We start from the raw sequence: 16672 nt of genomic DNA on the forward strand, positions 1-16672 counted from the left end.
ATTTGATTTACAGTTGTGCTCTTCCAGGTTATCAGTTATTCCGCAATGATCGCAGAGTGGTGGTGGCGTTGGTATTTACCTTCGCAGCAACATTCCTGTCAGTGAAGTCTCTTCTTCCCCTTCTCAATAGGGTATCCTCTTCCCCTTCTCAATATCTTGAGTATCTTTTCTTGGAGATAGTCGTACATCATAAAAAAATTTTGCTTGGAGTGCTATATTGTCCAAGTGATGATGAGATAAATTATTTTAACACATTAGAAAGCCTCCTTGAAAATTTTGTCCCCTTGTACGATCACATTATATGCATGGGTGACTTAAACACATGCCTTTTGAAAAATGACTCCAGAGCACAAAGCTTAAAAACGCTAATGTCAACTTTGAATTTAAACCTTCTTCCCATGACTTCTCCAACTCATTATTTTCTAAACAGCAGGCCTACACAACTGGATCTAATGACTGTCTCTAACCACAATTTTGTTTTCTCTCACGGTCAAATGACTTCTCCATTCTCGTATCACGACCTAATCTTCATCACTTACAAAGTGCGGCCTCCCAAGGTTAGAGGCAAGGTTTTTCTTCTACGCGACTTTAAGCATATGGACCTGGAACGCTTGAGAGAGGATGTAAAAAATATTGACTGGGCGCCTCTATTGTCAACTAATAATATTGATGACATGGTTGAATCACTGACTGCTGAACTGATACGTTTATATGATGTCCATGCACCTGTTCGCCCAGTGCGAATGAAACACGCGCCTGCTCCCTGGTTAACGCCAGTGATCAGAAGAACCATGGCTAAACGCGATAGAGCAAAAGCCCGACACAAAAAAAATCCAAAATCCATGCTAAACGCCGCTATATTCACCTAACGCTTCAGAATCTTTCTCAAGCGCAAGTTTGGGGATTCTTACGGTCTTTAGGTGTGGGCAAAACCACGGATAGTTGTCAAACTGTCGTGGATCTCAATGCTTTAAATCATCACTTTACCACTCCGCCTATAACACTAGATAATGACACTAAAACAGCTACCCTGTCTTATTTGTCGCGTCTTGTCCCACCAGACCTACCCCCTTTCACTTTTGAACCAGTTTCGGAGGATACCGTAAAGAGGAATGTCAGGTCTATCTGAACGAAAGCCATCGGCAGTAACAATCTCAGCCTAGACATGATTCTTCCTGTGCTGGAGGATATTGCACCTGTGATCACACACATTATTAATTTCTCACTATCGTGCAATGTTTTTCCATCACTGTGGAAGAATGCCTATGTCATTCCCTTACCAAAAACCTCCAATCCCTCCTCCCCTTCGCAATTCCGACCCATATCTATACTGCCTATCCTTTCTAAAGTCCTAGAGTCTGTGGTTCACAAGCAACTCTATTCCTATTTCACCATCAACAACTTCTTATGTCCTTACCAATCCGGCTTCCGACCTGCCCACAGCACTGTTGGAGCGCTGCTGAATATAACTGAGGACATGCGGTATGCTATGGATAATACCAAGCTTACTGTTATTGCCTTGTTGGACTTCAGCAGTGCCTTCAACTCTGTTGATTTTGACATTCTTCTCGGTGCACTCCGAGCAGTTAACATCTCTTCAACTACCATTGATTGGTTCCACTCCTATCTCTTCGGGCGCCGGCAATGTGTAAAAACAAAGGATTCATCCTTTGATTGGACAAACCTTACTGCCGGTGTTCCTCAAAGTGGCGTTCTCTCACCTCTGCTCTTCTCTATTTTCATTAATAATATATCGCGTGTTTGTGATTTACAATTGTATCGTCATTTTGAGTTGAGTGAGCTGTCTGACACTGTTAATTGCCTTAATGAAGATCTTTCGGCTGTTCAGTCCTGGGCTAAATCGTTTGGTTTATTGGTTAACCCCGACAAATCTCAGGCCATGATTGTTGGTGGCAGTAGATTAAGAAGTAAAATAGACTGATCGTCTGTACCCTGTGTCATGTATGCTGGGGTTCCAATAGCATACCATGACAAATTAAAAAAATTGGGCCTGATCATAGACTGCAACATGACTTGGACTGCTCACCTCAACGATATCAGTAAGCGTTTTCATTACACTTTTCACTCTCTCAAACGTCTCCAATATTTTCTCCCCTTCAATACCAAAATTATGCTCGCTCAATCACTTCTTCTCCCAATTATTGACTACGCCGATGCCTGCTTTCTAGATGTGACGGAGGAGCAACTAAATAAATTAGAGCGCCTACAAAACCTCGCTATTCGTTTTATTTACAGGCTACGTAAGTATGACCATGTTTCTCATTTCCGCGCTCAACTTAAATGGCTCCCTATCCGATTTCGCCGAGATATGCACATCCTTTCAGTCCTTTTCAACATACTCAATAACCCGCATACTCCTTCGTACTTTAGCTCCCGGATCAACCTTCTACTCACTCCCATACGCTCCAGGCGCTCTTGCATCATTTCGATGCTTGATGTGCCTAGGAGTAATACAAAATTAGGACTGCAATCATTTACAGTACGAGCTCCGATACTGTGGAATAATCTGCCAAAATCCATCCAAAACAGTGGTAGTATTGAATTATTTAAAAGCCGCTTCGCAAACGTGCGCGCGACCTTTATAGTGGTAGTGCCACGCTGTATACCTTCGGGTTACAGCCGAATGGGCCGGCACGCCCGTACGTACGTACGTACGTAGTACCACTCTCTCACTTAAAATCGGCGTAAAGTGGTAGCTATGCTACCGCGTTTCGCCCGGTAAGTGAGAGTTCCGGAGGCCCAATCCCCCTCTCCCCCAAAACTTGATGGTTGTGCAGAATATGGTTAAATTACCTCAGGAGGGTACCATCAGCGACAGCGGTGGAGAATCCCTCTCTGGGCATCCATGCTCAGGACATACACCACCTGAGCAGGACTGTGGACTTCTGCAACATAAGGGGACTCAACTCTAACCTCAACGCCGTTCACTACCATCTGGAAACGGCGAAGCCGGCCTTGCTCTTTCTAACCGAGACCCAGATATCTTCTCCTGCCGATACGACTTTTCTTTCGTACCCGAGCTGGGGTATGCGTTTACGTCAGAGATGATATCTGTTCTCGACGCCTCGGCAGCCTTGAAGGACAGGACCTATCGATTATCTGGCTGCGTGTAGACTGCGATGACCATCCGCGAATCTATGCGTGCCTTTATAGGTCCCATAGCGGTAATGCCGAAACCGACCGACTGGTTGAGCACGTCCAATTGGCTACAGATTCCGTGCTGCAGCAGATTCCATCCTCAGAGATCATTATTCTGGGCGACTTTAATGCCCACCACGCTGAATGGCTCGGCTCACACACCACCGATCATGCGGGTAGATCTGTTCTGGACTTCGCTCTAGCATATGATCTGACACAACTGGTCAACTCGCCAACGCGAATACCGGATGTGGAGGATCATATACCTACCCTGTTGGACCTTCTGCTGACTTCGCATCCGGATGGCTATCAGGTTACCGTCGATCCCCCTCTGGGCTCGTCGGACCACTGTCTCGTCCGGAGTACAGTGCCGGTTATGCGGTACTCACGGCCTCGCTTTGTTGGGTGCCGCCGAGTATGGCACTACAAGTCAGCAGATGGGGATGGGATGCGGTCTTTTTTTGCATCTTACCCATGGGGGCAGATTTGTTTCTCGCCGGATGATCCGAACGCTGCTGCTGACTCTGTTGCCGATGTGGTGTTTCAGGGTATGGAACTATTCATTCCTTACTCTGCAGTACCCATCGGTGGCAAGTCCCAGCCTTGGTTTGGTCGCTTCTGCAAAACGGCATCACGCCGAAAGTGGGAACGCTATCAAACCTGGGCTAATGCATCTGCGTCTCGTGATGTAAATACCAGCGCATTCAAAAAGGAATATAACTCTGCCTCTAGGTCCCTCAAAAACGTGATTGCTACGTGATCATTGCGGAATAACTGATAACCTGGAAGAGCACAACTGGTAGATGGAATTGACGGTTTCAACCAGGTTTTGGACACAAGAATTCCATCAACCACGCCGGTACTAAAAGGTGTGAGAAGATCAGAGTAGTGAGCTACTAAGCTCTGTGCGTTAATATGCACTAAGGAGAGGATGTTAGTGGTATTATCAAATATTTTTGACAATTCCACTTCAAGTGTTTCAGAGTCTGAAATTGACGTGTTGTTGCTACTTGAAACACTCATAAATTCATCTGATGAACAAGAAAAATATTCTTCATCCAACATTATATAAAATATATAATAAATTAAAATATATAAAAATCTATGTATTTAAAACAAATATAAATAAAATAAAATGTATAAAATATTTAAAATAAATAAATACCAAATTGCTAATTCAAAACAATACACAAACCTCAGGCATAAGTTGACCTTTAAAAAATCCATTGCACTTAAGAAATGAACACACTGTAAATCAAATATAAATAAAAATAAAAGTAAGTTTTACCAAAAAACAAAATAATTAAAAGTAAGTATCAAAGTAAATCTAATATTGAAATGAATATATATATATATATATATATATATATATATATATATATATATATATATATATATATATATATATATATATATAGTATACATAAACAAAGATAGACTTAAAATTTGTACAGGCTCAAAAGGTCAGAATCCATAGCAGTAAATAGTGACATTTGACATTAGTTGTTATTTGAACATCAAATTAATTATTAACAGGACAGGTAGTGATAAATAAAGTTATAAAACGTTAATATAGTTGAAAACAAAAGTTAAGTTACACTAACATAAATTAGCAATACCCAGCAATGTAAAAGACAGCGGCAGAGTTATATAAACCGACCGAATTGCGAAGTTATAAACAAAGTACCCGTGATCAGTTGTGGCATTTTGGATGCTGAGCGAATAACTGTTTGAGCTCGGAAGATGATGTAATCTTTTTACGGGTATTGTTTGGAAGAAGGATGACAATTTCGCCGTCTACTGACCAACACTTCTTTATTCCAAAGTATTTCCGAGTTTCTACGAAAACAGCTTGACGGGACTTAGTCAGAAATTCTGTGACTATTATTTTGGAAGCCTTCAGCGCCGTCTTGGCCTTCCTTACTCTGGAGCGAAAGTGTACGGAGGTGAAACGAATTAATATAGGACGCGGAGCATCCCTCTTCACCCCGAAGCGATGGCAGCAGTCGATCACTTCAGGTGCAGCATCTGACATCTTCAATTGGCCTGATAATACAGCTAACGTTTTCTTCATGACATCTTCGCCTTGGTCTTCTTTATCACCATGGAGGAGAAGAACCTTCCTATGACACTGAGACTGTATGCGATCCAACCCATTTACAACAATCTCGATCTGGGCTTTTAATATGTCCGAGCGATTTCCACACAAGGGACTTGAATGTGTAAAACTCGGCAGACAAGGACTTTATTGTTGGATTCGTAGGAGCAGAGGCGCTTGATGGTACTAAATTTCTTTCAAACTCTTCCATTCTTTGACTGAACATCGCAGAAAGTTCCTCCATCCCTTTAACCAGCTGTTCAACAGGAGTATCCATTTTTCAGTAGTGTAATAACTTGTGTGAGAGTGTAGTGATGGTCCACTAATGCTTAGGTAATGTAAATAGTAAAACATAGGCACTAATGTATTTAATAAAATTAAATAAAGATAGAGCTTTGAAAAATACGACTGTTTAATTTCACATCTACCCGCACATATAATAGGACAAGAAAAAGACCAGAATAAGCAAAATATAAGTCTAGAAATACAAAATGAATAAATAAAATTTTAACAAAAAGAAAAACCGACACCGACTCCAAATATAGCAATAATTATAACTACGTTATATAATCGTAAATCGACTTTTAAGTAGTCTTATATTTTTCATTTCATTTTACCTAGGAGGACTCTCAAAAATATGTTGAATACGCAATTATTTTTACTACTTTTTAGTATATTTTTATTTGTTTTAAAATTGTGTTTTGTTTGAAGTCGGTTTTTCTTTTTGTTAAAATTTTATTTATTTTTTGATTTTAAGTAAAGCTGATGTAGACTTACATTTTTTTCCTAATATGGATAGATTAAGCGTGCCGTTTATATGAATTAGAAACTACTTTGGGGACAATTTCAAAATAAATTTTCGAATAAAGCAAAAATAGTCTTTCGAAAATGCGGATTTAATACGTCACGCGGCGTAAACTACAAGGATCCCTCGAAAGAGCTGTAATCGAACTCAGCAAAAATACTTTGAAAAAGACCAACTATATTTCGTACATCATATGACATCACATCACATACACAAAATTTGATTAAAGATACTAAGAAATTCTGCCCCATATTGCACCCTAACTGCGAGCCGTATAGAAGTTCCATCACTACATAGTATAAAACAAAGTCGCTTTCTCTGTCCCTATATCTTTAAATCTACGCAACGGATTTTGATGCGGTTTTTTTAAAAGATAGTGTGATTCAAGGGGAAGGTTTGTGTATATAATACATGAACAATATAGTAAAGAAACACTGATAATTTTAGAAGTTTGCGATGTGATGTCGTAGATAAACAAATTCTGTAGTATATTTAGTATCAGTATTGCACCCGTGCGAAGCCGGGGTGGGTAGCTAGTTGATTATAATATTCGACTATGATAATTACATAAACATAACCACATTACGGAAGGTGACTCAAATATCCAAATAACCTATAAATAAAAGATTCGACTGAGTATCGCTAACGTGCTCCTCAGAATTGTTCCGTTCCCTTCCGTTCCGTTACTTTGTCATGGATCCTGTGCTCAGAACCTTACCAAACTTTCACCAAATTACCCTTGAAGTATATATTTTATTATAAAAAAAGAATTATCAAAATTGGTTAACGTGATTTTCAGTTATTCACCGATTTGTCGCGCATATACATAATACAAATTTAAGACTTATGTCGTTTTCATATGGATACCATCATCGGAAAAAAATAAAAAAAAATGGGACCCCACGGGAAGCACTACCTTTCAAACAAAAAAAAAAATATCAAAATCGGTCCACCCAGTGAAAAGTTATGAGGTAACAAACATAAAAAAAAATACAGACGAATTGATAACCTCTTCCTTTTGGAAGTCGGTTGAAAAGTGGAAGAACTAGATCAGGACGTAGAAAACGAAAAATACAAGAAGACGCTCTGGAGACGCAGACTGATGAAGCAATCAATATTGAAATAGAAGAAAGCGTTTCAAATGGAAGTGATGATGATACAGGTGAAAATCTCTCATCCGATATAATAAGTGAAGATGAAGATAATATGTCTGAAAATATATCAGAAAGTGAGGGTGGAGAGCTTGGGGGTGATAAAGATTGGATTGACATTCCCGACAATGACCTATTGAGCTTCGATGAGAGCATACTTGATAGCGTGACAAATGTACCTATTCATAATAAATTGCCCGTCGATATTTATAACTGACTGTTGTTTCTAACTGACGATATTATTGATAAAATAGTAGAAGAAACTAATAAATACACTGATAAATATTTATTAGAAAAAGAAATTTCATCAAAATCACGCTCTAAAGCGTGGAAACCTACAGATGCAAATGAAATGCGTCAGTTTTTCAGTGTCATACTTACGATGGGCTTAAATAAGGTTCCACATTTTTATTTTTTATTTATTTATTTATAATTCTTTATTGCACACCACAAACAGAAACAAAAAAGAAAGTAACATAAAATTAATAAAATACAAAAAAAAAAAGAATTAAAAAAAAAAAACAAAACAAAAGAAGTACATTAAAAGTGTTGTACAATGGGCGGACTTATGGCTTTTTAGCCATCTCTTCCAGAGAACCCAATCAAAGGGAGAATCCAAAACCATCGGCGTAGGCGGTGTAGTCATAAACTTACATACAAATAGTTACACACTAATACTTATACTTCTTATATATATATATATATATATATATATAAGAAGTATAAGTATTAGTGTATATATATATATATATATATATATATATATATATATATATATATATATATATATATATAAATATATACATATATATTATGTATAAATAATATATATCTCTATCATACACTAATACATACTTAAGATAATAAAATGATATAAAAATACATAAAATTACATCATAAATGTTATATAAAATAATTAATTAAAGTCGCCTGAATTATTATTTAGGTAATAGTTTTTAACGGCTCTTTTAAAAACTGAAATAGATGGAGCCTTTTTAATTTTTACTGGAAGGGCATTCCATAACCTTATGGCCTGTACAGTAAACGATTTGTTTAGAAATTTAGTTTTGTGTACAGGCATTTTAAGTTTTAGGTACCGCTTAGATCTTAAAAACAAAGGATCACCGAGAAATTCAAATTTATCTTTTAAATATGTAGGAAAACTATAGTTAAATAGCGCACAGTACAGAAGAGAAAGAATATGTAAGTTCCGGCGAAGACGTATATCGTAGACGTAAGACGTAATCAAATGCTTTAGATAAATCACAGAATACTCCAATAGTATTCTGTGATTTCTCCCAAGCATCGTAAATATGCTTAAGAAGCGCAATTCTCGCATCAGTTGTTGATCGACCTCTTGTAAAACCAAATTACTCACTATGAAAAATTGTATTTGTACCAAAATGGATAAGAAGTTGATTTAAAATATTTTTTTCGAAAATTTTACTTAAATATGAGAGTATTGAAAGAGGCCTGTAATTACTGGGATCGCTCCTATTTCCATTCTTAAAAAGTGGTAAGACTTTACTACATTTTAACAAGTTAGGAAAAGAACCCGTGTCCAAACTCTTGTTAAAAATTACTGCTATATACGGAGCAATATCGTGTATGATGTTATTTATGAATTTTACCGAAATGCCCCATACGTCGTTAGTTTTTTTAATATTGAGTGTTTTAAATACTTTTATAACATCTATTGCAGAAACTGTTTTTTTTTTTATGGTTTAGGTTGGCGGACGAGCATATGGGCCACCTGATGGTAAGTGGTCACCATCACCCATAGACAATGACGCTGTGAGAAATATTAACTATTCCTTACATCGTCACTGCGCCACTAACCTTGGGAACTAAGATGTTATGTCCCTTGTGCCTGTAGTTACACTGGCTCACTCACCCTTCAAACCGGAACACAACAATACTGACTACTGTTATTTGGCGGTAGAATAACTGATGAGTGGGTGGTACCTACCCAGACGGGCTCGTACAAAGTCCTACCACCAAGTATTGGTGGTAGGGCTTTGTGCGAGTTACTGTTTCAAAAGAAAAATCAATAACGCATTTAGAAACATGTTTATTTAATAATCTAGCTGCATCTAATGTAGATGATTTTAAATGAGATGTTATTTTATTAGGTATGTTATCAAAAAAATTTTCAAATAAATTTGCAACTTCCAAATCAGAATTTGTGTATTTACTGCCTGTGTTTAATTTGATTGGTATACTTTCCTTTTTAGGTTTTCCACTAACACTTCCAATAATGTCCCAAGTGGCCTTTATTCTATTATCGGAAGTCAAAATTTTGTTCTTTATGTATAAATACAATACTTGACATAAATAAAAATTATAAATGTAAATATTTACTATGTGCTTTCCCATAAACTAACTTACTAACGGAAGCACAAAATAAATACATCTATAATTTAAATATATTTTTACATAGCATGACATGCCGTCATAGTGACGTATTTATTAATTTAAAAGGCAAAATTGTAGGCAAAGATCTAGATGTGGCCAATGAATTCGAAGAATATTTCTCTAATATTCCTCTGAATATTACTAAAGGACTTAATGCGTCTCCTAATGACGCTTTAGACCTACTCAAATGTTATGTTCCCCAGAATGAGTTAGAATTTTCTTTTGAGAATATAACTCCGTACGAAATATTAAAAATATTTAAAACATTAAATCTGAAAAAAACCAGTGATCTATGGGATTCATCAGTCACAATTATTAACAGTGTAATTGTTGACTTGGCTCCTTATTTAGCTATCATCTTTAATAAATGTGTACAATCTGGTATTTTTCCTGATATGTTGAAATTAAGTAAAGTAATCCCATTATTTAAGTCCGGTGATAAAAATGATCCAAACAATTACAGACCGATCTCTATTTTGCCAGTATTAAGTAAATTTTTTGAGAAAGTCATGCTTAATCAATTGCTATTATACTTTAACTCGAATAAGCTATTGCATTCTCAACAGTTTGGTTTTACTAAGGGTCGCTCGACTGCTGATGCGGGTGTAGCATTTGTTAAGCACATTTATGATGCGTGGGAAAAGTCACAAAACGCTATTGGAGTTTTTTGTGATTTATCAAAAGCTTTCGATTGCGTTAGGCATGGTATTCTCCTAGAAAAGCTTAAATATTATGGTATCAGGGGCCCTGCATTGAAATGAATTTCCTCCTACCTTAGTGAAAGAGTTTTGAAGGTTGTGGTTAATGGTGCAAAATCAAATGGCGCTGTGGCGCAAATGGGTGTACCACAGGGTTCAATTTTGGGACCTCTCTTGTTCTTAATATATATAAATGATTTATTTTTTATTTTTTTATTTTTTTTTTATTTATAATTCTTTATTGCACACCACAAACAGAAACAAAAAAGAAAGTAACATAAAATTAATCAAATAAAAAAAAAAAGAATTAAAAAAAAAAACAAAACAAAAGAAGTACATTAAAAGTGTTGTACAATGGGCGGACTTATGGCTTTTTAGCCATCTCTTCCAGACAACCCAATCAAAGGGAGAATCCAAAACCATCGGCGTAGGCGGTGCAGTCATAAACTTACATACAAATAGTTACACACTAATACTTATACTTCTTACACACACAAATATATATATATACATATATATATATATATATATATATACATATGCATATATATGATGTATAAATAATATATATCTCTATCATATACTAATACATACTTAAGAGAATAAAATGATATAAAAATACATAAAATTACATAATAAATGTTATATAAAATAATTAAAAAGGCTCTTTTAAAAACTGAAATAGATGGAGCCTTTTTAATGTTTACTGGAAGGGCATTCCTTAACCTTATGGCCTGTACAGTAAACGATTTGTTTAGAAATGTAGTTTTGTGTACAGGCATTTTAAGTGTTAGGTACCGCTTAGATCTTAAAAACAAAGGATCACCAAGAAATTCAAATTTATCTTTTAAATATGTAGGAAAACTATAGTTAAATAGCGCACAGTACAGAAGAGAAAGAATATGTAAGTTCCGGCGAAGACGTATAGGAAGCCACTTGAGTTTTGAACGATATTCGGAGACATGGTCATATTTTCGTAGGCAAAATATGAATCGAATAGCAATATTTTGAAGTCGCTCAAGTTTATTCAGTTGGTCCTCGGTGAGATCAGGATAGCTTGCATCTGCGTAATCTAGAATTGATAAAAGGAGAGAGTTTGCTAGCATAATTTTGGTAGGAATTGGAAGTACAGATTGGAGTCGCCGCAATGAGCTCAACGCAGCGAATATTTTCCTACCGACCTCTTTTATTTGTACTGACCATGATAACGTCTGGTCTAAATACACACCGAGATCTTTAACGTTAGAGTAGTAGGCTATTGTAGTACCTCTGAATTCCACAGATGGTAAATTTAATAAATCTACCCTAGAGATCATGCCTGGACTACCAATTATGATTGCCTGCGATTTACTTGGATTGATGTTAAGTCCGTATCGCTTGCTCCACTCAGAGATTGAAACAAGATCGTCATTAATAGCATCAATCGCTGCAGGAAGATCTTGAAGTGTTGCATGTCGATAAATCTGGATACCGTCTGCATACATATGGTAGAGAGAAGAAATGCTTGAAGTGATAGAATTAATAAAAATTGAAAAGAGTAAAGGAGATAAGACGCCACCCTGAGGAACCCCTGCCTGAACATGACACCATGAGGAGAAAGACTCATTATGGCGAATACGATGTCGTCGGCCTTTGAGGTAACTTTGAAACCGATCTACCACTGATGGAGATATGTTAATAGAACCTAACAAACTCAAAAGGATGTCATGATCAACACAATTAAATGCGTTGCTAAAATCCAATAAAATTAAAATTGTGAGTTGTTTATTATCCATGGCTGCACGAATGTCATCAGTAACCTTCACCAGAGCAGAGACCGTACTATGACCCGCGCGGAAGCCCGATTGGAGAGAGTTGAGGATGGAGTGATTATTAGGGAAAGTGTTTATTTGTTGAAAAACTATTTTTTCTAAAATTCTGGAACGAAACGGAAGAATGGAAATCGGTCGGTAATCGGAGTTGTTAATAGGATTAGGTTTTTTGGGAAGTGGTATGATATGAGCACCTTTCCAAACATCAGGGAATGTGCTACGGGTGATGGAGTAATTTAGGATGTGCACTAAAGTAGGAGCAATAATGTCAAGGATGGGAATAATCATTTTACGGCTTATGCAGTCAGTAGCAACGGCATTCGAAGACGTGGATAATATGTTCTTCTTAACATCACATTCAGTGATAGAGGAAAATGTAAACGGTGCAAATATAGAAGTTGGTTGCGAGGAAAGAATATTAAGCGTGCAATGCTTTTCAACACTATCAAGTATAGAATGTGAAGAGAAATGCTTATTTAAAAGCTCAACGTCAATTTTAATGGGAGAGTTATGTGTTGATTTACCAACTCAAGTGTTTCAAGAAATTTCCAGATATTTGAAGTGTCGCCGTTTTCGACAGATTTGTGAATGTAGCGTCGATTATTGGTCAAAGAAATCCATTTATAGAAATGATTATATATGCTCTCTCATGGGAAGAGATAGATTTGTCTTGCTTCTAAAGTTTTGGCATTTCAGCGATGAAAGAAATGATACTGAAGATAGACTCTACAAAATTCGACGAATACTTAATATGTTAAATAATTGTTTTAGAAATATTTTAACTCCAGGAAAATTTATCGTGATAGACGAATCAATGATTCCCTGGCGCGGAAGACTTATTTTTCGCCAATATATCAAAAATAAATCGCATAAATATGGAGTTTAATTATATAAACTATGTACTCCTGAGGGTTACACTTTTAAAACCATAGTATATACAGGGAAAGAAGGAAATAGCAGAGAAGTGAACCATGGAAAAAATGTAGTTATGAAGCTCATAGAGGGTCTAAAAAATGAAGGACGAGTTTTAGTAGCCGATAACTTTTATTCTTCTCTTGATTTAGTAGAGGAACTCTTAGAAAAGAAAACATTTTACTGTGGCACGCTAAGATCAAACCGAAGAGGACTTCCCAAGCAATTTATGTCTAAAAAATTGAAAAAAGGCGAAGTTGAAGGGATAATGCTGCCTTGTGGTGTGAAAGTTATTAAATGGCACGATAAGCGCCAAGTTTCAATGATAACTTCCTGTAAACCACATAAAGCGTCTCTAGTAGATACAGGTAAGATATATAAGAGAACTAATGAAATGATCAGAAAGCCACTGTGCATTTTAACATATAATGATAATTAAAAAGGGATAGACTACTCAGATCAAATGTCGGCATACTATACTACTTTACGACGAGGTCTAAAGTGGTATCGGAAAGTGATGGTGGAATTATTATTTGGTACTGCACTCATAAACGCATGGATAATATACAATGCAAATACAGACAAGAAAATGTCAAAAAAAGAATTCACAGAATCAATAATCGAAACATTCGGAGGCCGAAAATTTTCTGGAACAGGTATGATTAACTTATTATTGCACAAATTACTATTTTTAATACAACTCGTGTGATAACAAGCGTATATATAAAACCTGCAGGTTTCTTGTGACATGATATCTAATGTAAAGCAGATACACTACACCATCCCTTTTGCCTAAGAGCGCTCAAAATACTAGACACATACTTGTGTACTTACCTACTGCGTTTTTCTCACCATTTTTGCAGAGTAGGTATCATGTTGTAGTCCTTTTTTTTTGAGGAAACACATCTTTGTTCTAAACATGACCGTTTAGGTTCAAGGGTATGCGGATAAATCCGATGGCGAACGTGGTGGTGTCAGAAGATTGCCGTGGTCAACATACCTAACAGTTCTAGAAAACAAACTCTTCTTACTCATAAAGGTAGCTAAAATCTCTTCAGAATCTTAGGTAATGGTTCCAGACAACGCGTAAGCTTAGCATAGCTTAGCGTATCGTCAACTAACTGCAGCACGCTTTGCATGAAACTGAGCATATTGTGCACTTTAATCATTCGAGTTAACTGAACAAAAATCTTCTTGAATGCCTTTTTTTCGATATTATGTGGTTTTTATTTTTTTTGTGTTTGAAACGCGTTATGTACCTACTTCTTCTGTTGATTGCCTGAAAATTTTTGGTTGTTTTTGAGATTGTCTTAGCTTAGTAGCATTTCTGGTGGGCTTTGCTACTCTAATGCTAGAGTGTTTAAATTATGTAAGCATTATACTACACAGAGGGGAGAGGGAAGGGGTGGCTTCACATCACTCTCTGGTAAGTTTCTGGTAGCCTAAATTTCGGTTATTAAAACAAAAACATTGTTAACTTACAAGAGACCTGTGACTTCCAGCTTTTATTTAATACCTCCGTATATTTTTTTAAAGCAACAACAGCCTAAAACAAAAATAGACATAAGACACTCGAATAACGAAACTAATAAAATTATATTATATCGCATTTACCTACTTCACTGACATGGTTGCATGCTGTTTATTTATACAATGCACTTTATTACAGAATTACCCGAAGGAAGATGTACTGACCATGTTTTCCAACGTGGCGACAAAAAAAGACGTTGTGTGGGTTGTTATGAAAAATTACGATGCACATTAAACAGCACTGACGCTTCAAAAAAAAATAAAAGAATTGTTACCATTTGCGCGCAATGCAAGCAATCAATGTGCCTACCATGTTTTAATGAAAAACACTTTCCATAATTATTATAATAAAACTTTTTCAATCGACAACTGAGATATTATTTTATTTCCATCACTACTTACTACACATATTGAACTATCTTCCGTTGCGGTACGAGATACAATCGATATCATATTTTTTTTTTGGTATTTGTAGTTTATTCAAATGTCATAACTGCGTGCGAACCTAGCAAAATATAAAGCAATAGGCTATCTTTCACCCACAAAACTTCTAAATATATATTTGATTGTTTTTTTGGAAGTTATAAACTATTTTGATAACTGTATCTTTAGGAGACCGATTAGGTCTCAAACGCACCAAATGGTAGGTTAGTTTGGAGATCTTTTAGGTCTCCAAAGCACCAGCTGAAAGTTTTTTGAAAGTGATGGCTCAGGGAACGTGTTAAAAGTGACCCATTCGTATTAAATCGTGTGTAAGACAATATGTGTAAACGTGCCGAACTGTGTATCACACGAGAAGGACTTTGAACATTTGTTAAGGTTAGTGTAGTTATGTAGGTAAATAGGTAGTTTAATGATTGACAATTGTTGTAAATAAGTATGATTCCATTTTTAAATACGCCGGAAATACCAAGATAGGTAAACATTTCATATTATTTTTTGTGTCAAGTTCACACCATTTACCTAGTCAATAAATTGGTTGCTTAAACGAATGAAATATCTTGGTATTTTTGCCTGTCTTGTAAGTATGAAGGGAATTGGATCATTTTTGTTTATCTAAGGTAGCCTGCTACCCTGTTAACACGCGGCGGCGCGCGGCGTTTGGATGTAGGTAAACTACCGCGCGATAACTAAATGTACCTACCTACATAACTGTTTTGTGTCGATAACGCAGCTAGGGTGTTCACACGATGCGTAATTATTACATAACTTTTGGTTAACTTTACTTAGAAGTTTATTAATATTTATGTTATATTAATTTTTATTTTGTCATATATGATCGTCAAATATCACGTCCTCAAGTATCGATAGTAATTCACCAGTCACCCTGTATATCTATTAAATATAATTAGATGCGTGGCAAGTTTAATCTAGTGCTTTTCTCTCACTCACTTACGTTAACGTTTAGAGAGATGAAAAATACAACGTTATTTAAACTTAGAAATGTGTATTAAGCACATACATTTAGCGATACACTTAGCAATAATAAATCATAAATGAGGAGCGAGAACAGATATAGTAACTAGTAGCAATCAGCGCGGTAAGCGAGCGAATGGTGCAGTGCGCAGCAATCCTCGCCCGTCCCCCGCGCCGTTCACGCGGTCCTGTCGTGCACCTTCGTCTGCGTGCACGCGATTGATGCGTGATGCGTTTGCGATCGGTGCAATAGTAACAAGCGGAGCGGATAGCCGGTGGCGGATGGGCGCCACAATACTCCCCCTGGTAGACCGTGACTACGGGCGATAAAATTCCGGTATCCTAACTCAGCTGCCGCTACATGTTCGTTTGACATCAGTTTGTCATCTTTGATCTCTGCTGGAACGTTTGCCTCCTTCGCCAGGTATGCCGGTTTCAGTCTGTCGACTGTCACTCTTAGCGTTCATATTCAAGGTGAAGTACTTTGGTTGACGATTTATGACCTTGTAGGGTCCGGCATATGGAGGTTCTAGTGCTCCTCTCAGTCTATCTTGCCCCACAAAGACATGGGAAGCTGTGTGAAGGTCCCGAGGAATGTAGAATGTGGAAGTGTTGTGTCAGGTGGTGGGACGAGGAGATAGCTTCGCCATGTACGCGCGCAGACGTGTCGCGTACTG

At 36.8% G+C, this 16672-nt stretch overlaps 1 protein-coding gene across 1 annotated transcript; it reads left to right on the top strand.

The window, feature by feature from the left end:
- The first annotated feature begins 12919 nt into the window (after positions 1-12919).
- On the top strand, positions 12920-14934 carry LOC124542613. Its single transcript, XM_047120539.1, has 2 exons — positions 12920-13705; positions 14674-14934. The coding sequence occupies exons 1-2, from the start codon at positions 13513-13515 to the stop codon at positions 14916-14918; spliced, it is 438 nt and encodes a 145-aa protein (XP_046976495.1). The 5' UTR covers positions 12920-13512; the 3' UTR covers positions 14919-14934.
- Positions 14935-16672: the final 1738 nt, after the last annotated feature.

The sequence above is a fragment of the Vanessa cardui genome, chromosome W, assembly GCF_905220365.1.
Source record: "Vanessa cardui chromosome W, ilVanCard2.1, whole genome shotgun sequence".
In the NCBI taxonomy this organism is placed as follows: Eukaryota; Metazoa; Arthropoda; class Insecta; order Lepidoptera; family Nymphalidae; genus Vanessa; species Vanessa cardui.

Bases quoted from the DNA above. Each gene is read 5' to 3' on its own strand.
- LOC124542613 (XM_047120539.1), top strand. From the start codon at position 13,513: ATGTCGGCATACTATACTACTTTACGACGAGGTCTAAAGTGGTATCGG. The intron at 13,706-14,673 runs GTATGATTAACT...ACCTACTTCACT, and splicing joins CCGAAAATTTTCTGGAACAG to GACATGGTTGCATGCTGTTT.